This window comes from Crocodylus porosus, unplaced genomic scaffold, assembly GCF_001723895.1.
Source record: "Crocodylus porosus isolate Cpor-Errol unplaced genomic scaffold, CroPor_comp1, whole genome shotgun sequence".
Classification (NCBI taxonomy): Eukaryota; Metazoa; Chordata; order Crocodylia; family Crocodylidae; genus Crocodylus; species Crocodylus porosus.
The window spans coordinates 99,107,346-99,130,330 of record NW_017728931.1 but is presented as its reverse complement, the minus strand read 5'-3'; the positions used below and the strand labels follow the sequence as shown (position 1 = coordinate 99,130,330).

Here is a 22,985-nt window from a genome sequence, read left to right as displayed (position 1 = left end):
TGATGGCAGGCTGTTCCAGACCTTGGGGGCTCGGACAGTAAAGAAATTCTTCCTAATGTCCAGCCTGAAACGATCTTGCAGTAGTTTATGACCGTTTGACCTCATCATCCCCTGGGGCGCTCTGGTGAACAAACATTCCCCCAGATCCTGGTGGTCACCCCAATAAACTTTAATAAATAAATGGATATACTTTGTCCTCTGTACCAGAAGTGATGTTAGGGCACTGAAAGTGGTGTAAATGCATAAAGCTTGCACTGATCAGGGGCCCCTGTTACATTATGGCTTTATTGCCCATATTAATAGAAGGGGGTCTCAAACCTGGACACTTGCATGCCTGCCCTCTCCACCCCAGAAAAAAAAAAAAAGTGAACCTTACTACTTCATGTTTGAATGCCCCATAACTAAACATCCTCCTGCTGAACTCTGGAGCTACTTTCCTACTTCTCCTAAAAATGAAGATTTCAAATATCTCTTTGCTCATTTCAGACCAACTAAGATGCAGTGATGTTTAGGTGCTGGCATACTAGCTTGCTCTGGCAGTTGTCTTTGGTTGGAACTGCTAACCTGAATTCAGTTCTGCAGATGAATAATTTTGTCTCACTCAGCCCAGCTGAGTATTTCTTATCCGGGCTGCCAATCCCCCGAAGCTACAGGCAACAGGCCTCACCTGCTCCAGCCCTTAAAAGTTAGTCCCAGCCCACAGTATCCTTGTCTAGGAAAAGGTGTAAATTCTTGCTTTTGATCCTACATGCATTTCTTTGCTGGTTCTCTCTGGTTTTGACTCTTGGCTCTGACTCCAGGTAGGACCCCTGACATCCCCACATCCAGTTTTCTGCTCTTGAATCTAGTTTGACTTCTGGCTCTGGTGCATGATCCTGATTAACTTTCTGCTTACCTTGTCTTTAGCTCTTGACCCCAGTCTGTCTCAATTTCCACCATGGCTTGCAGTGCCAGTAGCAGACCCCTCCATAGCCTTAGCTCCTAGCAAGCCAGCTTGGACTGGACTGGTGCTTCAGATGTTTAACCACTATGCCAGACTGCTCATGCCCCAGTCCCCAATACTTATTTACACATTTTTGGAGATCTAGCATTTGTTAGCTGTATGCTAACATTTTTTTTTTAAATGCATTATGCTGGCAGAAATAGCTTTAATATTGTAGGCATGGTGCAAGTTAGAAAAATGCATGATCCTGATTGAAGATTGCTGGGTTTGGGTGGGGGAGATAGGCACCTCTTAAATGTGATGAAAGTCAGGGGCCCTAGTCTGAGTTACATAGGAAAAGGATGGGGTATAGAGGAGGCCTTTCTTAGGATTTCAATAAAAATGCAGATTAACAGTTTAACTGAACTTTAAATAGAACATGTGTCCAGCTTACAAGTCTCATTAAGGTATGTTAATACAGTAAAAAAGCCACAAAGTTATAATATGGTTCCATGTACAATGTGGAATAACTTCAGGGCTCACTTGTATTGCTCTTTAAACTGAACATGTGGCCAGTCAGGACCAGTACGTGGCAGACCCTGACATGTAGCTGAGTGTCAGGATTAAGTATGAGGTAGCCCTAAGGTCTGGGATACAGATCTCCCCTATCCAATTGGGCTGGTGGGGCAGAACCAGTCTTTGGATCCTGGACTCCTGCCCAACCCCCAGGAGGCAGGTGGGAGAGAAAGAGAGAAGGGCACAGAGAACCTGACATCCAGGAATGTCTTACTGATCTTGGACTCGCTGCACCTTGGACCTTTAAAAGCCACGTGTGATTCTGACATCCCCAGTGCTTGGGAACTCAAGGAGCCTCTCCCCTGAGGTCCCCATGCATCAGGGATGTTAGAAAAAGTCCCAGTATGAGATGACCCCAGGATTGGGAAGAGGCTTCTTGATCCTGGGGCCCCCATATTCTGAGACCTGTAAAAACCAAGGTGCAATGGCAGGAGGTGCCATACTCTAAGTCAGGGGTTGTCAGCCAGGGGTACACATACCCCTGGGGGTACTTGGGAAGCCCCCAAGGGGTATGCAGCAGCAGCGTGGAGAAGCAGGGACACTTCTGGTTTTGCCACTGTGTGCAGGGGACCTCCCTGTCCTTTCCTTCTCTGCCCCCCCCAGCGCTCAACCGGCCAGGGGACACCCTGCTCCTTGACCGGCCGCCGGGGGTTCAGCAATCAAGAAAGGGTTGAAAACCCCTGCTAAGTAAATGCCTGTTAGTAGCTTTAGTAAACAATTCTTTATAGAATCAAGACATTAGTTGTACCAGTCAACTAATCATCAGGAATTAAATAAAAAGCAAACCAATGCCCATTCTGTTAGGTTGAAATCTCCAAACAAATCAATAATATAGGACCCAATGCTAAAATCACATCACATGAAGATGCACGTTGACTTTCAGCCATTACTGGAAAAAAACAGAACTCTCATGCAGTGACTAAGCATCCTGTTTTAAACATAGGCTGAAGGGATCCAGTCACTTAAATGGCCAAGTTTATCTCAATAAATTGGGAAGAGACAGACAACGCAGCAGCAGACAGAGGAGGGAGTAGAGGCAAAAAGGCAGCCTTTTCAGGAAGCACAAGAGAGGAAACAGCACGCTGACCAGTAGATCAGATAAGGGAAAGGGACTGGAGTGGCACTGGGAGGAGGCTGGAGACAGTACTTGACTAATTTGTGGCACAACTGTCAAAAAAGGTTGATTAGACAACTGACCTTATCAGAAGGGAAGGAACCAAGGGATTCCGAGACTGATAGCTTCTGTTTTGAACCACGTGAAACTATCTAGAAAATCTACAGACCTTAACAAGGAATGAGATTCTTTCTAGATCTGACTTTATCCCAGCTCTAGGATGGATGAAGTGCTATGTATGGACTAAAGGGCTCAAAATTTATGGGGATAAGGAAGGAGGAAATCCAGGGGCTGTGTGCAAGGAACTGGCATTGGTACAAAGGCCTAGGACCCCAATAGACTCCATTATATTATTATTTTTTTTATATTAGTGGTATGATTGTTCACCCAGCTCTAGGTTTCCCTCACTTTATGCTGCACATGTATTCCTGGAAAACCGCACATAACTTGAATTTGCATAAAGGGAACCCATTTTATAAAGTAACAAATAGGGATATGTTCCAAGACCTCCCCTGTACTGAGCCCCAGACCCATTTCTGTCACTTTTACAAAGACAATTTTGGTAGTCCCCAACAGCAGATAGTAAACACAAGCACAGGGTGCTATCACAATGGGGACGGCACCTACAGAAACACGTGTCACAGACAACAAGCAAGGAGCACAGATCCACATAGGAAACATTATTTTGGTGTGTGTTACTCCCACAATGTACTGCAAAGTAGCTGACTGTAGGCTTCCATGACACTGTTCGCATATGAGCAAATTTACATCACATATAACGAATTTTTGGTATTAAAAAAAAAAGTTACTGAATAAGAGCAAATTCGCACATACAGAACTCACATAAAGCAAGGGAAACCTGTAGGTCTCATGCAAAAGAAGGTGCAGTTCTCAAATTTATGTAGGAGTTTTACATCAAAGACATTTAAGGTTGTTTCATTAAATAAAGATAAAGTCTTATAATGCTGGTGTTCCTGCCTAAATATATTTCAGTTAGCATCTTAAATGCAGTTGCTTGGCAAGTCACTAGCAAAAATGTAGTTACCTAGTAAATAAGCAACGTATTAGTCAACATTTTCTAACACACTAAAATGTAAAATAAGTATTTGAAAATATTAAGCTATACAATTGCTTAAGTGTACGTTGTTAAAGCATAGCTTCCTAGGCAGCAGAGCTATACCAACTCAAACACAAAGACTGTTTCAGGGTTGGCAACATTTTCTGGTGGCAGGCTGATTGACCCAGCTTGGGTCTGAGGGGGCTGGCATTAGAACCTGGCTACCACTGCTCCCCATTAAGCACCTGCAATGCCAGTAAAGCCCCTGCTACCCAAAGAGATCAAAACCTTCCCACCCTTGAAATGATCAACCCCCACCCCCCAAATCCACATGCAATGGTTCTATGGGCCAGATGCAGGCCACAAGTAGATCCTGGCTCTATCTGGTCTCGAATCTACATGGATTGATAATTTTATCAAAAAAAGTTGTAGGAACTGTGCCTTCGAGCTTGGCAGCCATCGCTGATTATTTCACACCTGCAGGACAATGAAGTCCCACCCATCCATGGTGCTCTCTCAAGCCTAGAAAAGAGCTCACCAATGTCCAGATGGGCCAGCCTACAGTTCCTAACTATTGGCTGTAGCATCTAATCATGCTCTTCAGCCAGCTTTTCCACAGCAGAATCTGTTTCACTCTTACAAATGAACAACTACCAAAGAACTGTGCTAACTAATTAGCAGGACAGATTTGATCATGCTCTTTGGCCTGCCAGTGGTGGAGGAAGATACCTGGCCCCAGGTTTTTAAAATATGGTGGCCGTTGTGGTGATGGGGAATAGAAAAAGAACAAAAGGGTGTAGAGAACAGCATTGTGGAGGTTCATTCCCCACCACCCAATTTTCTTGTCACAGTATCAGCTCCCCATAATATGTCCTTGCAATGTCTCATTGTGGATTGCATTAGTAAGTGCCACAAGGACCACTGTTAGGTCTATCACTTATGAGTTGTGGTCCACCTGAAAACAAACAAACAAAATTCAGAGGCAATTGCTTGTGGCAAGAACAGCTGGCATCTGGACAAGCTTTCTAGTGTATACTTTTGTGGTTCATTACAATTCACGATCATAAATCAAACAGAACTGTGTAATGCAGACTAAACATTATTTTCACACCTTTCGAAATAGCTAAAGATCCATCAAAAGCATGTTCTCTAAGCTTGGCTGTTAATTCATGAACTCTGAAGTTGGGAGCATGTTATCCAGGAAATATTCCTGCAAGACCGATACAAGTCTGTCTTCAGCACTACAGACTGGTGATGATCACAGAACTAGTTGTTTGTGACTAGTTCAGCAGCTGACCAAACATGGCACAGTTGTTGCACTGGAAGAATCTTCAACTTAACTATTCCATTTTCTTCATTAATTAGTCCCTCTCCTCCCCTTAGAGCATGCTTCAACCCTGGGGAGCAAGGGTTTGTGGTAGACCTATGGCACTGCTGCTTCTGCCAAAAACTTGTCTGCTGTTAGTGCATCCAGAAATAACAAACTGTGCTGAACATATGCCTAAGGAGAGAATGAGGGAGTCTGAAAAAGGATGGAATCAATTTTCCCATAAATGGAATTATGGAATAAATTAGATAGATAGGTCAACTGAAATGCTGCCAGAGGAAGGTTTCTGAATGTCAACTGCTGTTAAAAAAGTGGAGCTCTCCAAAAACATCTGGTGTTTTAAACATACCCAATGCTGATTTAGAGACAGACAGTATGGAAGATATTAAAAGTGATTGAGACAATTTGTTTCTTGCTGCTTTCATGACTGTCCCAGGGGAACGAAGGCAGGGGCACAAGAGACCCACCCCACAATGGGGCTCGGCGGAGACAACCTGACCCTGCAAGGAAAGCCCCAAAGGCAGGGCAAACTTACCTGTTACATGGCCAGAAGACACAAAGGAGCCGTGCCAGGATGAGATGCCTGTGCAGTTCACCAGCCGGCTCCATGAATAAATAAAAGTGGTGCAGGCAGATGATGTCATTACTGAAAGCAGCCCAGCAGAAATAAAAGCCAGAGGCAAAATAGCAACTGGGGAGGCACAGTTGGAAGCAGACGGCAAAGGTGCTCCCCACACCGGGCACAGGCTGTGCCAGCTGACATCAAGGGGTTTGAGGAGAGACTCCTTGGAGGGGTTCACAAACCCCTAAAAGATGAGGACAGCGTCAAGGGACCCTGAGATCCACAGACGCCAGGATCGTGAGTGGGGACAGACTGAGGCCCTACTCCCCTTTTCTTTTCTTTATTAGCTTGTTCTTTATTTAACAGCCCAGAGGGACCTTGGATGGAGGTCAGGGTCCTGGGGCAGCATTCGAGTTGAGAGCAGATAAGGGGCGCTACAGGCTGTAGTGCAGTTAAGGGAGATACAAAGGAACATTGGAGACAGCCTAGCATCCCGAAGACCCTTGTAACTGGGTAAAAGCATCAAGGGCCCAGCAAATGAAGAGGGTGCAAGAGCCAACATTAGAAGGCAAGCCCAGCAGATCAAATGGCTGTCCTGAAGGCTAGCACATGGCTGGGGTGTAGGGGAGGTGGAGCCCCAAGAATTCCTGCTAGGGAGCATGACTGAGTCGCAGGGGACCACTAAAGAGAAGAACCCCACAACTGGAAGAAACACCGAAGTCATGGCAGGAGAGTTTTGGGGTTTCCTTCAGGAAGAACACGAACCCTCAGAGATCACAGAAGTAAGTGCTGCAGCCAGGCCCAGGTGCACACTCCAAGGCAGCTAGGGAATGCCTCCTCAAGACTAGAGAGGCACAATGATTAACACCCCCTTAAGAGTAAGAGTATTTTAATTGGTCACAGCTAAGTGACCCCCTCCTCCCCTGAAAAAAAACACAACAAAAAACCAAAAACAAACCCCTCCCCCCATGCTTTAAAATCAGCCAGGAAAGGAACTGACATCTTTATATCACAAAGCTTTGGCAAGTGTTTACTGCTACCCTAAAACCACAGTGGCCAAATGTAAGCATTTAATAGTCTGTTCATAAGGATGATATACTATAGCAGACACTGCATTTTAACCATAAACCTGAATTATCATGGATTTATAACTAGAGCACAAATGTTTGAGCTAAGCAGAAACTTAAGATAAACGATACCCCTAGTTCCCTGACCCTTTTTATACTAGGTTTGATTTAAAGAAAAATATCAATCCAGCACATTGTGAGATCCTGTCTTAAGTGATTTTTGTATTTTCTAGTAGTGTTATAACTTAGAAACTGATGTCCTTTATTTTCAGAGGGATACAATTAAGAGTGCTGACAGTAAATGCTTTTCCCTAGTGTTTGTCCAGATGTCTCACTATAAAAAGATACCACACACCCTGCATTAAAATGATATAAGTCATATCTCAATGACCAGTCTGTGGCTTAAAATCACTAACAAAGGTGCAAAAAGCCCAAGAAGTTGAGGTTTGGAATTCACATCTATTTAAGTTTCCAAAACTCAGATACATTCTTACTCTCCTACCTCGGCATACATTACTGGCATACTGAAACTTGAACTATCAAGGGTTTTCTATTGCCCTCCCCTCCCCCGTTTACGGTTACTTCTATCTTGTGACAAGGCATTGCTCATTGATAAGGACATAGGCATTATTGCTGTATGTGCCTTCTTAACTACCATGTGGGCTCTCATTTTGTTAATGTTATAAAACAATATTTTTAGATACAAAAGAGGTCAAATAATCTAAAAGTTTTATGAATATGATCTAAACATGCAGTCAAAATTTCTGGTTCAATTGATGCATCTTAAAATAGGGATGACTATATTTGACAAGAGGTCCTGCTGGAATTCTATGAGAAGATATTTTGTAACCATGAAGAGTGCTCCCCTACCCTGCTCTCAACAAATTACATCCACATAGGGTTATGTGTTTAGAACTCATCTCTCAAGCAAGATGTAAAGGAAAAGAAGAAGTAGGAATTAAAACAAGGGCACCATGACCCAAGTTGTCACTTCTGGAGTTTCTAGTGCAATGCTTCTCTCTTCGAGGCACACTTCCTGTAGAAAAATCTCCATCCATGAGCTCCAACTTGCCTAGCTACCTTTGAGCCATTTGAAACCCCTGCGCTTTCCCCACAAAATCCTAAAACCTGACATCTAGTCCCAGAAAGAAAACTAAAATATCATTAATCAACATGATCTTAATCTGATGAAAACAGAATCTTTCATTCTTGCAGCACCTTTGTGACAAGTTGTCACATCAATGGGAAACAACAGTTCATGCTGAATGGTGGGAAAAAAGTCTTCAGCATCCTGTATTTGGAAGGTTTCTTCTACCTTGCTTTTAAAAGAAAAATATTAGATGAGTACTTACTAAAGCATTCAAAACATGTGACGAAGTTTATTGCATCTTTTTGGTACAGCTGTTGTGGGGCATTGTATAGAAAATGGAAGATCTGATTAGAGTATGAACTAACAACATGAATAGATGTGGAAAAGAAAGTAAAAAGATATGCCTCTGGCTCTCTTGTTCTCTCAACCCAAGAGTCTCTTGCACACATACAGATTGTCAGTTTAGTATAATATAATTATAATTTTGTATAACTGAGAATTATACAAAATTAATAAGGTATTAGTGCCTTATGGTGACAATAATAGGTCAAAAGAATCTCCCATTCTTGTTTTCACAATAGGCAAGAACAATAAAATCAGCATCTGCTGCCAGATAAGAAAGCTAAAAAAAGCCAACCACATACAAAAAAGCCAACCACTATTAAGACTTAAAAGCAGCTGTGGAGAAAGTTCATTTAATACAAGCAGCAAGAGAGGCCAAAAAATGCAAACAGCAAGAGATGCCAGGAAAAACATTAGTGAAGATGTTCATAACAGTACAGAAAAGAGCATAAATCAAGGTGTTGCCTATAAAAGGAATAAGATAAGGTACCAAATGTAACAATTAATTTGTGATACAATATGTAGCTAGAGAATGTTGCATGCAAATCAGAATGTAAATATTAAGTCTTTCCTATAGCATTAGAAAAAGAAATCTAATGACTATTAGTCTTTAGAAATAAATAGTTAAGGAAAGAATACCAGTTGTGTTTATTCAGAATGGACAAGTATAGTGTAGATGTGAATGTAGCTAGCATAACAGATACAGGAATTAAGCCATTGTCATAACACACAATACAAAAACATTCATCAAACAACTCTGGAAGCAAGCTGAGACTTACTGTATTTGTACTAGTACCAAACACAGTGCTCAGATCTTTAAGACTATTATTTTGTAAGCTCAAGGAGTTTACACAAACTAAAGAGCCACACAAAACAAACCGCTATTATTGTTAATTATTCTAGTTTTTTCACACTTTGACTAAATACAAACAGTCAAAAACCCTGAGGGTGAATCAGTTAAGTCTTTGCAGGTTAGCCTAAGCTGCATAGATTGAACTGATAAGCAAGTGAACAAACATTCACTTTTGAATCCAGAAATGCAGCCTGCAGTGGCCCAGGTCAGAAGCTGGGGGTGCTAGAGCTGGAGCACACAGCGTGAACCAAGGCTAGCCTTCCTGCTCAGCTGGAACAGATAGTGTGGGCCAAGGCTAGCCTGCCCAGCGTGTGAGGGGAGCGGGGAGAAGCAGGGGAAGAGCATCCTGGGATGCTAGGGGACTGTAGTTTACTTGAATCTGGAGTGGGATCTGGGACAGAAGTTCAATATACCGATTTAAACTAAAATCAGTTAAGGCTAATACTATTTCCATTCAGATTTATCTTAAATCAGTTTTGGCCATTTTGAAATGGGTTTATGTGCACCGAATTTCTGTTGTGTTATGTATTTGAACAAGTGTCCGATCATTTACATCGGTCTGTGTGCAATTTCTGTCCCTAGACTTTATGAGCATAAAAAGTAGACTGCATACAGTATAACAGGGGTTGGCAACCTTTTAGAAAGGCACAGTAGGTGCTTGCAACCTGGCTGCTGGCATGGGCATCCCCTCTGGTGGTGGTAGTGGTGCTGGGGAGTGGGGAGGAGGGAAAGGGGAGTGGCCACCAATGATTGAGGGAAGAAAAAAGGGAGGTAGGGAAAGAAGAAGAGAACTTACCTCTAGAAAGCCACACCTGCCACAGAGGAGTAGGGAGGGAAGAAGAAAGTAAGCAGTACCTGCTGCCCACCATGAAGGAGGGAGGTGGGAGAATGTCAGAGTCACATGATCAGGTTTATGGGTTGCTAGACTGACCCCCCATGCACCGCACCCAGTGCACAGGCTAGAATCGAGAACCTGCACCATGCAAAACAACACAGGATGGGCAGTCTGATGCATGTGCTGTATGCAGTGGCTTGCTGGACCAGCTCTGCGTGCTGGCTTTGGGGCTGGTCTGGATAAGGCCAGGCCAGAGTGAGTGCGCAGGGCTGGGCTGGTGGAGGACACACACTGCATGCAGTGCCCCATGCTGAAGCCAGCATGCAGGGTGACCTGTCCAGCACCATATACTGCACACAGCACGTGCTGACTTCACAGCTTACTGTGCACAAGGGGTTGGCAGGGGGCACATGCTGCCTGCAGGCTGGGTGTTGGCTGCCTTTGGGATGGGGGGAGGGCACAGCCTGGGCTACATGTCCAGACTGAGCCCATCTCTATCCCATGCGGCCTGCAGCACCAGGTCCAGCCTGCATGCTGTGGGGCTGAGGCATGCAGTATGCAGTGTTCAGGCTAGACCCAGTGCCATGGGCACTGCACAGGGGGATGGTCCCAGTCCAGCAACTCTTACCAAACCTGTGGGGCCAGATAAGTTTGGCATCCCTACCACAGAATTACTGGAGAATGTAGAATTAAAAAAACAGGTTTGCCTAGATTTTCTTTTAAAGCAGTAGCATTTTACAAAAATTCTAAAAGTATTCAGTGGTTGGCAAAGTCAATTACAGGGAAAAGCAGTGGTATAACAAGAGAAATTTCTTGACCAGAATTTTTTCTATTCCAGAACTTCACTGAACTGCAAAACAGGAAGGAAGGTGAAGATTCTTAAAATATTCACGGTTTGTTCTACTCTGTAACATTTGAGGTCTTACAAAAAAAAGTCAGTAGAAGGTCAAACCTCTCCCTTTCAAGATTTAGGTCTTTAGGAAAGGGCTGAAAAAGCCACTTAACCTACACGGCTCTTTGATCCAAGATAAAAGTATACAAAGATGCAATGACTGGAAGTTGAAGCCCAACAAAATTCAGGTGTGAAATAAGGCAATGTACTTACTGTGAGGGTGGGTAAATAATCACTGGAACAACTTACCTAGGGAGGAAGTAGACTGCTTGCCACCCAAGATCTTTAAAGCATATTGAAAATCTTGCTAAATAATATACTCTAGCCTAACCAGAAGTTCTATATCCTGTTTAGGTTATGAGATTGTAATATGTTAACATTATGTTGAGAAGTCAAATTATATAGTCACCCTTATAGTTCTTCATGCTGTGAGTGACAAGTTGACACTTCAATACGGATGTGGAAAAGTTGAGAGGGTCCAGAGAAGAGCCACCTGTATGATCAAGGACTTGCAAGGCAAGCCATATGAGGAAAGGGTGAGGGACCTGGGCCTCTTTAGCCTACAGAAGAGAAGGCTGAGAGGGGACTTGATAGTGGCTTACTGCTATATCACAGTGAATCAGGAGCTCAGTGAACAACTGTTCACTAGGGCACGCCCAGGGAAGACCAGGATCAATGGATACAAATTCTTGGAAGGCCGCTTCAGGCTTAACACTAGGAAAAACTGGAATAAAATTCCTTTCAGAGGTGGTGCAGTCGCCTACCCTAGATTTTTTCGCCAAGAGGAGACTGGACAGTCACCTCACTGGGGTCACTTAACCCCAGTTGTCTTCCTGTCTAGAGTCGGGGGGGTGGCGAAGGGGGAAGCACTGAACCCGATGCTCTGCAAGGTCCCTTCCAGCCCTTAACAATCTATGAATAGATAGATTCACAGATAGTATTCTGGTGGGTCCTTTATGGCAAGTTTTTCCACTTCAACAGTTTCTACTGACTTACAATAATGCCAGACTAACCATACCCCTCAAGTGATTCTGGATGCTAAGCAGACCTGGGCCTGGCTAGCACTTGGACAGCACACTATGGAGTTACAGTTAAACTCTTGGGACCAGATTCTATTCCACATACTAGGCACCTAAGAGGACTTAAGCACCTAAATTTAATTTTATTCCACTCTAGCCAAGTCTCTGAAAAATCTATTAATATACCTACCTCTGTAAAACACCACCATTGATCATCAAGACTGAAATCACAGGAAAAAAAACAGGAAAGAGGAAAACTATCCATATTCATGTTTGCTATTAACTTTCCAGGAACTCAGGCAGGGTGGAATAGGATTCCACATCAGCATGCAACTTTGCTCATGCACCTAATAGGTGAAACAAAATCTGGCCTTTATTATAGGTCAATAGGTCACAGCCTTTACTGTGTCAACCCACAAATCAAATGAACGGAAAGACTTTTATTCAGCACCATTGTCACTGCTGAGCTGATAAATGAGAAGAGAGAAAAAGAGGACTATAGTTTCATTACATTTCTGAAGAGGGTAGGAAGTAGAATGGTTGTCCGGAGCACCTATTGTGGTTAGAGGCCTTTCCTGATTTCTAATTTTCTTAAATGAAGAAAAGCAATTATTTTGAGATGAAATTAACAATGATTGGAAAGAGAAACATTCCTTCTTCATCACTGCATGTGTGCATGCACACACACACACACTCTCTCTCTCTGAGGTTTTCCTCCCCCACAGATAAATTTTGTTTAAGTCCAAAGCAGAAATCATATGTTTTCTCTTCCATGCAATTCATTACACACAATGAGGAGCCAATCATTTTGGCAGGCATGCCACAAATTAAGCCCCGTGCCATAAGTGCTATTCTGATCCCCTTCCCATGCATGATCTCCTGCTCTGCTTTCTGCTCCCTGCACCTTCCTAATCTGCTCCATGCCACACACACAGGCTTCCTGTGGTACGTGCACCAAAGGCTGTCCAGCCCTATATGCTGGAAGATGCGACAGGGCTCAGCTGTGTTATTACAACTGTTTCCATAGCAGTAGTAAGCTAACAGGAAACGCATTTCAAGAATGGAAACTTCACCTTGTAGAACACAGATAACTTAAGAGTTTGTTCCTACATATCCTTTAGGCGTTACCTCACAACTGCCCCTCCTAATGGACTTGTGAACTTTACCTCTTCTGTCTGCAACTTTCCCATATACAGGAGTATATTAGCACTCAATCTTGCAAATGCAAAACACAAATCAGACATTCCACTTTTTAGAGCAGTGCTTTCACAAGCTGATCCCTCCCCCCATCTCCCCCATCAATCAGAAGGATGCTTTTACAAAGCATGTACTGTACCATGAAACTTGTACAGAATAATAGAAGTCACTGCCAGGCTGTCTCTTCCTCTGTCTGGCAAGCCGTGTGATCATACTGTAAAAGCATGGCTTGTAACACAGGGCTGTGACCTACTGACTCGTTTTACAAAGTTCAGCAGTGTGACAGAATTCAGATTTAGTGGAACCTTTGTTCTCGCAATGGGTTTAATGAAGTGTTAACTCTTCAGTCATCTGGTATCCTTACACAGGATTTCAAACAAACCAGCCACTATTTCGGTTATGTACAATGTAGGTCAATGTCTGGAAATACTTAAAAAGTCTAGTTTTAAACTAGCGTTATTCCTTTCAAAACTTCATTTTTACTGTACAATCATCAAGGAATTTTCATTTTCCCCTATTTCAATGACAAACAATTTTATTTAAAGGCTACTGAATTATATAGGTGAGAACTAAAATAGGTGGTTTAAGGGGAAAAACTAAAGAATTGCATTACTTTTTCCAAAAAGCACATATGTTAACAATTACAAGGGAATCAGATTTATTTAACCCAACTACAGAAATATACACTTTCCCTCTTATACCTTTCCATGAGGTTCTTCTTTTGCATGCTTCTTTGAGAACCTTTTACAGTTCACTTGCAGAAAGTTATAAAAGCAACAAGAGGGACAGAATCAGTTTCACCAGCATATGCTCCTTGCAATTTGAGGCCAATTTGTGAGCACCTCTGCAATCTCATGGAAACTAGTAAATAGCAAAGGGGGATGGAGCAAACAAAGGTCTGTGTGTACATATTTCTGCAGGGTGGAGTATGAAAATTCAATTTGGTAATAGTGCATCTGTATGTCTGGTATATACCGGGGGTAGTTTAGAACAGGACACAGATTACTTTAACGTAGTAATTTGTGTATGTGTTTTTTAAAATAAATGTCATGATCTTTGAGCTTGTAGGTTGGCTACACTAGAGAATCAAATACACAAATAGAATGCCACTGGTAGTCAGCTGAGTTAAGGATGGCAAAAAGAACTTTATAATTCATCAAAATACTGCAGAGGAAGCAAATCGATTAGCAAGATGAAGAAGTCAGAGGCCAATCCTGAGATGCTAGCACCCTGGCTCCTAGGGCTGTGTGAAGCTTCTGTAGCTGACTCAATTCAGAGGAGATTCAGCCTGATTCGGGGACTGAATTGAAAAAAAAAAAAAAAAATTGGGAGAGCAATTAAAAGCTCCAAATTGATTCCAAAAAGTTTTGGCTGCTTCGGAGATTCAGCCATAGACGAAACAGGTGTCAACTGCCTCCAGCTGGTAAGTCTGTTGGGTTTGGGGAAGGGAGGGATTGGGGCTGGGAAAAGTTGCCCAGCCAGGGCAGAGGGTTGTGTGTGTGTGTGTGTGTGTGTGCACGTTATGCAGACATGGCACTGCTGGGAGCAGGGGCTCTGCCTTGCTGCCGTTTGTCCAGACAGGGAGCCGGGGGTGGGGGAAGGTGGTGGGCAGGATACAGTCATGGCTTGCTCCAGGCAGAAGGGGGCGAACAGCAGCAAGGCATATCCCCTGCTCCTACCACTGTTGTGCCTGCATCCTGCACCCCTCTGCACTGGCTGACAAGCAGCGGCAGAGTGCTGGGAGTGAGGGCTCTGCCCTGGTGCTGCTCAGAGCGAGTTGTGCCTGCACCATGCTCCCCCCTGTGCTGGCTGGGCAAGCAGCAGCAGGGCATAGCCCCCATGGCTGCCCCTGCTGAGGCAGCCGCAGGCACATCCGGAGGTGCTGTGGGAGAAGCCTCCATGGTTGCCCTGCCCAGCCCCAGCCCCCACCCAGCCCAGCACCCTGGCACTTAAAAAAAAAGCCCCGTACTCAGTGGCTCTGGAAGCAGCAATCAGGGCCTCTGAGGGCTCATGGCAGAGCCACCCCACGCAGTGTGGGGCAGTAGGGGACAGCAGGGAATCACCTCCCTCCCCATCTGGCACCTGTTGCATTGCATGGGTGCAGCGCGGCTTGGCAGGACGCTGCGCGGTGTTCTGGGAGCTGAGGCAGCTCCACCTGTCAGCCGGAGCCTGGCATCACTCAGCCCCAGTGGCCCCAGTTGCCAGACAGTGTGCAGCGCCCTGCAGAGCTGCGCTGTACCCACGCAATGCGACAGCTGCTGCGCAGGTGCCATGGGGGCGTGATCCCTGCTGCCCCACAGGGGGGCTCTGCCACGAGCCTGATGCCCCAATCACTGTTGCTGCAGCCAGTGAGTGTGGGCCTTTTTTTTTTTTTTAAGTGCTGGGACTAGGCTGGGGCCAGGTGGGGGATGGGGCTGGGCAGGGTAGGGCAGCCATGGGAGCTTTTCCCATGGCTCCCCCTGCCCAAGGAGAGGCAGGTACAGCTGGAGGATCCGCAAGGGAATCTGGAGCCTCCCAGCTGTGTCTGCCTCTCCCTGGCCGATCCACAATCACCGAATCTCTTCAAATCAGCGCTGAATCTTCCAAAGTTGATTTGGCCAAATTGATTCAGGACAGTGATGCGAATCAAATTGCTGTCCTCTGGATTGGCCAAATCCAAATTGAATACCTCCCTATTCGTGCAGGCCTACTGGCTCCCCTACTTCTCTACTACAACGCTCTTAAAATATTTGAACTACAAAATCACTTCCTCCTTAGATCACAAAGCAGCCAACAAAAGTGATTGTTTACTGACAGAAAGAAGAGGAATGTGAAATTGCAGTGGGTAGGGAAGCGGTTTTATTTCTACTCTGTCCATTTAGTCTCAGGGGTCATCTATACACATACTCAGGCGTGGGGCTTTCTAATTAGGACTGTTCCTGGACAGCCGCTCTAATTAAAACAGCTCACTGTCACGTATTTAGCCCCCCATTGAGTTTCAAAATGACTGCAGCATCTTTTAGCTAAGTTAATTTGACAAGGTTTAGCTAAAGTGCCCCTGTGGCTGTTTTGAAATGTGTGGAGGCTTGATATACATGACAATGAGGTGACACTACAGCATTTTAATTAGAATGGCAATGAGCACATCTATAGGCACGCAGGGTTCTTGTTTTGGAGACAAAGTAGTCTCTGGGGTTTTCTAATATATAGTCAAGTTGTACCAGCATGCCTAAACCAAATGTAAACATGGATTGGTTCATATCAGTGTAAATCCCTATGAAGATTTATGTGAACCAGCTTGAAGCATTCAGCAGTTCAAAAAACATTTGTTTTCCTATTTTTTTTTTTTCTTTTCACAAAAATCATAGAAAGATGTGGCTGGAAGGGACCTCAAGGAGTCACACAGACAACCCCCCCTACTCAATTTATCCAAAATTATTTGAAGGCAACAGCAGCCTTCAGGAAAGGTAACACGTATGTGCAGAGAAAGGAGTTATAGGTTATGGGACTCTGCATTCAGGATCTGGAAGAACCCCAGATGTACCCTGTTAGAAGGCTGATCACTGTTAGAAGCAGAGAGGATGAAATGAAATTATGCTGCAAAAAAAGGACCATTACACATTGAGAATGGATGAGGTCTCTTTTTCCTTCTCCAGTGTCTATCAGCAGTGTACGTTTTGGAGTTTTCATGCTACACCCCACTTGCTCGGTCCAGCTTTCCATCTGGTAAAGTGTGCACCAGTCACACTACATTCGGGACTACAAATAACTACGGTCACCACATCCTCCTTTCTTAAGTGTCTGGTATCTGACCTGATGTCAGGGCAAGTTTCTCCCTAAACAGAAATAAAATTCTTTACTGTTGGCATGCCTTGAGTGCTTTATCAGTTCTGGGTGGCAAAGCTTGACTGATACTGATAAGGAGACAAATAGGTTTGTTTGGTTTTTTTAAAGAGCATAAGGAAGTTTGAGAAAAATATCAAGAGTATGAAATGAAGAGGGGCTTAGAGAGAAACAGGAGAAAAGAAAAAATGATTTAAAAAAGAAACAGTGGTGGTTCAGTTGTTGTGGGCTGTTACTCATAGTAGGGCAAAATAATTTAAATCCAAACGCTAAACTTGTTTCTTACATCACCCAGGGGGAAGACAGAGAAAGAAGAAAGTAGTTGGATGGCAAGGGCTGCTGATTTACTACAGCACATATGGTCAAAGAGTGTGGCTTTCAGTTCATCCAGTCACTCATCTGTCAAGGACTACCAACTATTCCCTCAAGGAGCACATATGGTCGCTGTGCTAGTTTGGAAAAAAAACTGAGGAAGGAGAAAGGAGCTTTTTTATTAATATTCCCAGGGGCAGGGTGGAGAAGTCTTCCGTCTCTCTGCATTCTCTGTGTGGAACCAAATACAAGTTCAAATACAATAGGGAAAGTAGGCCAATTTATAGAGATGCAGCTGTGCTATTCTTTTGTTGTGTCACGTTCCGAGTCTGGATGTCTGACATCAGGTAATTAAGAAGAACCTTTGGAGAAAGACTAGTGTTGTAGCTGAGACGAGGAGAGAAAAAGATGAAAGTTGGCTAAAAACACAACACAGGCCAAAGAGAGAAGCTATTGTGCCATAATATTACATTTGACTATTTCCATTACCTACTATATGATTCAAAGCAGATGTTCAGCCATGACAAATCTGCTCAAACCATGACCGAATCAAGGGAAAGAAGAAATTGATAACACTTATATGCTTTCAGATCTGATTTTCTAAAATATGAAAACATTGTAAATCTGCAGTCTTCACACCAGTCTCCCTGGCTCCCCATTTCACTTACAAAGATGAGGTAATCTCTCAGGGAACACTAGGGCCTAAATTTTGTACAGGAGTTTAAGAGATTTTGTTTCATAGATTGTAAGGCAGGAAGGGAACTTGGAAAATCATTGAGTCCATTGTTAATTCTATTCAAATAAGTTCATTTTCACCAATTACAAGCTACTATGTGCACCTTGCTCTCATACACTTGCTCACAGGCCCTAATCCCTCAGCTGTAACAAGTAATGCCCAGGTTTTATTATTTTTTAAAAACATACAGATTATAACACTACACAAGGGCAAGACATAGAAGGTTGGAGTAATAATTTATAAGGAATCCTGGATTTTCTGAGATGGCACCAAGTTCAGTATCCACAAAAGGTGACTGGTACCAAATTTGAAGAACTGGTTCCAGAGGGGCAACAGGCAGCAAGCTGGGTTTTCTATTTGCCATGGAAAAATATGGTAAAACCCAGATTTTCTCATTTTAAGGAGGAAAAAGAAAAAAAGGGATCTTCTCCTTTAAAGGAGAAAACCATGGGAAACTGGGTTTCTCTTGGCAGGTTGGCAGAGATCCAGCCTGCAAGGGGCTGGGGGGAGTGGGAGGAGGGCTATCAGCAGGAGATGCCACGAGTACATGTGCACATGGCTGCCAGACAGCCTGGAGAACAGCTCCCACAGGTCCCCAAGGGTAAGTCTGGTGGCAGGGGAAATTGAGGCCCCTCCCTAGTGAGGGAGGAAGGGAATTGGGCAGGGCTGGGGCTGGGGCAGCACATGAAGCTTGGGGTGCATGGCTGCAGGGCCCAGGTGGGGAGTAGGACAGAAGTGGGCTGCTCATCCAAGGTGGTGAGTTCAGGGTGTGCACAAATGTAGACTGCCCATGGTAGGCTCTCTGCTCCGCTGCCGCCCTCTCCCCCGCCTCAGGCCCTAGTAGCCCAGTGGGCTGTATCCAGCACAGCAGAACAGGGTGGGGAAGCTTGATGCTGCTGCCACAAGCCTTGCACCACCATGGTGAGGCACCCCCTTCCCGCCCGGCAGCAGTGGGGGTGGTGGCACGTGGCTGTGCTCTTTGCTGCTGCCGGGCGGGAAGGGAATACTTTGCCGTGGTGGCGTAGACCTCCCAGAGATTGCACCGAGCACTTCCTTGCCCATCCCCGTTCTGCCCTGCCACACCAGATCCCTCCCACTGGGCTGTGGAGGCCCCAGGGGGAGGGCAGTAGGGCAGTGAGCCCCAACCCTGCAGTGGGCAGGTTCCATCCCCCCTCCCCATCAAGGCTGCTCAGAGCCACAAAGCAGTTGCAGGGGGGGCGGGGAGGGTGGCAGCCTCAGGTGGCCCCGCATCCTGGTGAGTGAAGGGGACAGGGGGCGCTCCGATTTTCCAGGATAAAAAACCCAAAATAAAGCACCAAAAGACATTTAGAATTTATTTTATTATAGTGATGGAGGTGCTGGTAGGCTTCCAAATTACTTTGAAATTGTAAATATATCAATAAAACATTGTGTTTAACAGATAGAGTGGCATTTCATTTTAATCATGGAAAAACATGGACTATGGGGTTTAAGTTGGAAATTTTGTGATTGTTAATCAGAGAATTTGTGACTCAAACACAGAAAACCATGATCCCTGCTGATCAGGGCTGCTGTTTGCAGACAGTAAGAATGCACGAGGCTCCAAAATTGATTAGCTGCCATCAATTCCATGACTCCTGTGTGTCAGTTATCTGGGGCACAGTCCTGGCCTTTGCTTCCTGAAACTTCGTTACTTTAGGATTCGTGAGTTGTTAACCAACAGTTGACCATGTGCCGATGACATTGCACATTTTAGTAGGGTAATAGTCATGATGAGCAGAGATAACCTGAGCAGGGTACAGGGGACATGAGGAAGCTGGCAGCAGCGCAGAGTTGCTGTGGCTGCTCTGCTCTACTCCACGGAGCCCCCCCAAAGCATGGGGCCCGGGGCAGTCGCTCTGATTTGCTCCCCCCTAGGGATGGCTCTGATGGCGATTCAAGAAATGCGTGACAAGCAAGGGTTTTTTCACAATCTCTATACAGTTAGCTCAGTAAGAGATGTTCAACATGCTTTCAGGCACAAAGTAGGCCAGACTTGAAGGAGAGCACTTTGTGCCTGAAACCCGTTTTAAATGTCTCCTCTCAGCTACATGGTTGGTCCAATAAAAGGTCACCAAAAAAACCCCACTCTACACTTTTGGTTAATTTCTAGTAAAACTAAAGGACTAAGCAAGTATTTTTAAGACATCACATACATACTCACATTAGTAGAATTTTTACCCTCACATCATTTTAATACCATCATAGAACCACAGAAAGGAAGGGTTGGAAGGGACCTCAGGAGGTCATCGAGTCCAGTGGTTCTCAAACTTTTCTGTTCCACAACCTATTTGTAAACATCAATGGCCAGTCCTGACCCACTGCCTCCTGCCCCCAGCCTCCCAAGTGTGGGTCGGGGGGAGAGGGGGGAGCAGCCCCTCACAGGCTGGAGCTCTGCCAGCCTGTAAGGGAAGTGCCACGGTTTCCTATGTTTTTCTCCTTGAAAAGGAGAATCCATTTCCAAGGTACTGCTCTGCTATTCAACTAGTGCACTCATTCCCCTTTTCTCCCCGCATCCACCCACCCTGTCTTTCACCCACTGACTCCTCAGTTTACATCTTCACTGACGGCCTGTCTTGCATGCATATCAGGCCAGCCTCTGGCTTCTTTACTATTCATTCCATCCCGGAAGAGCGCACACCAACTTCAGAAGCTTCTTCAGCCTGAAGAAGGGTTTTTAAACCTGAAAGCTCGCTAAAATTTTTCCCCCCCCAACTACTTAAGTTGGCCTAATAAAAAGATATCAGATTCACCCAAAGAACCTTCTCTGCCTTGATTGATTTTTAAAGTTTGTTCGCAACCCTTTCATATATTCTTGCAACCCACTTTTGGGTTGTGACCTGTGGGTTGAGAAACACTGATCTAGTCCAACCCCTCCCCCCCACCTCAAAACAGGACCATCCCCAACTATAACATCCCAGACAAGGCTCTGTCTAGCTGGGTCTTAGCAGCTTTTAAGGAAGAAGATTCCACAACCTCCCTGGGGCCAGCCTGTTCCAGTGCTTGGCTACCCTCCTAGTCCTCAAGGAAGTTTTCTATAATATCCAACCAGAACTTCCCTTTCCGCAACTTGAGACAGTTGCTCCTTGTTCTGTCATCTGCCACCAGAGAACAGCCTAGATCCATCTTTTTTGGTGCCACACTTTAGATAGTTTAAGGCTGTTATTAAATCCTCTTTCAGTCTTCTCTTCTGCAGACTAAATAAACCCTCAGCCTTTCCTCAGAAGTCATGTGCCCCAGCCCCCTAACACTTCATTGCCCTCTGCCAGATTCTCTTTGCAATTTGTCCACATCCTCCCTGCCCACTTCCCTCAATCTGCTAGCAAAGCTGCTACTAACACAGCCGAGTATGCTATTAGTCATCTTTGTATCCAACTTAACTTCCCTTGTAGCCATCATGCCTTAAATGGCTAGAAATAAATAGCCTGTAAAAATTTCTTAGCAAAAAAAAGTAATCAGATTTGGACCTGAAAGAAATTTTAAAAAAGAAAGACTTACTAACTGCTGTTCATAGTGACAAGACAAGCCACAAGAACACAGAGCGTGCACAAGCCTGCACAAAGCTGTTACTTCTAGAGCCAAAATTTTAAGAGAATTGTTTACAGTTTAAGCAACGTCCTCAATGCAAGGCGCCGTCTGAACCTGTCAAACTGATCGCTGGCTAAAGTGATCAGAAGAAGCTTTTATTTACTGCAAAGTCCCTTTGAAGACCAGGCCAGAAGCCCTTTAAAGGAGCATCCAGAACCTGGTCCCTGCAGCACCGCACCTGCCTTGCTGGCAATGGGGGCGTTGGGCACTGGCAGGGATGCAGCCCCTCAGGTACCCACCAGCTTCTCCCTCCCAGGAGCCATCTCTGAACCCCTAGGCTGACAGGAGCCAGGGGAGCAAAGCACCTTAGAGACTAAGCGAAGGGGAGACGCGGTCACTATACTGGTGCCGGAGAGACGCTTCGTGACCCCTCTGCGCCTACTCACTAGGTCATAACCAGACATATTTACGCCCCCCCCATTCCTGCACAACAAGTACCGCGGGGGAGGACGAGGAAGTGGAGAGGTGCCTGCGCAGAGGCTGTCACAGGACTCCTTAGCGCCGCCGGTGCTCCGCAGGAGAGGCGCTCCCGGCTGAGCGCGGCCACGGGCCCCCTCCACCCCCGGGACTGCGGGGAAACTTTCCGGGGAGGCAGCGAGTGCGTGCGGCATGCACTGCCCCTCACGCTACCGCCCCTGCTCACTCACCTTCCGCACTTTGCCCTCCAGCTCCATGGCCGGCGGCGGAGCTCACGCCCAGGGACTGCGGCTGCGGCTCCCCAGCCCCGCGCTCAAACTTCCGCTGCCCCGCGGCACTGGCTGGTGCGGAACAAAGGCAGCGCGGCAGCCAATGGCGGCGCAGCGCCCGGACGGCCGCCAGCCAATCGCCGCCGCCGCCCGCTACCTGGTGCTGGCGTCCGCCCTGGCCGCGGCCGGGGATCGATTGGCATGAGGCGCGTGTGACCGGGGTAGCCTGGAGGGCAAGGGACCACGTCTCTCTTCTGTGCTTTCTTGCCTGTGGTATGAGGCGTCTGTAATCAGGAAGGTGGCAGCAAAACCTAGTGCCCACCTCACACCATGGGGATCTAGGTAGGGTTGCCATCATTCCAGGTTCAAACAAGAGGGCATCTGTGGGGGCAGGGGCTATACGATTGTCGGAGGGGACAGTGACATGCCCGTGCCCTGCTCCTACCCCTTCGCCTCACTCCCAAGTCACAGCCCGCCCTCGCCCCCCCCAGCCCCGCTGCTGCCGCTCACTCCTGACCCACAGTTCCCTGCCCCCCAGACCATGCTGGTGCCCCTCACTCCCAACACACAGACCTTCTCCCCCCCTGCTCCTCCCCGCTGATACCCCTCACTCCTGACTTGCAGCCCTAGTGCCGTAGCAATGAAGTTTGGCACCCAAAGGGAAAGCCTGCACAGGCAGCCCACCCTCCCCCAGCACACAGATCAGGGGGCACACGCCCTCCCATGCATGCTTGGGAGCGCATGCAGTGGCAGGAGCCATCCTTCCCAGGTTCTTGCACCCCCTGGAATGAGCCGCTCACAGATCCATCCTGCATCCTGCCCCTACCTCCTGTTAGTGCCCCTTCACTTCACCCCCACCCCAACCCCACTCCACTGTGTAACCTCCTGCCAGTGCCCCTCACTCCCAACCTATAGCCCCTGCCCCCCTCAGCCCTGTTGTCCACATGGATCCCTGCTGTACCCAAAGAGC

General features: G+C 45.9%; 1 protein-coding gene across 1 annotated transcript in view; it reads right to left on the bottom strand.

The window, feature by feature from the left end:
* Window positions 1-22,080, bottom strand: part of TES (testin LIM domain protein) — a 47,527-nt gene extending 25,447 nt beyond the window's left edge. Inside the window, exon 1 of the mRNA XM_019543410.1 lies at window positions 21,977-22,080. Within this exon, the coding sequence (XP_019398955.1) occupies window positions 21,977-22,003 (27 nt within the window). The 5' untranslated portion in view covers window positions 22,004-22,080. The remainder of the gene's footprint in view (window positions 1-21,976) is intronic.
* Window positions 22,081-22,985: the final 905 nt, after the last annotated feature.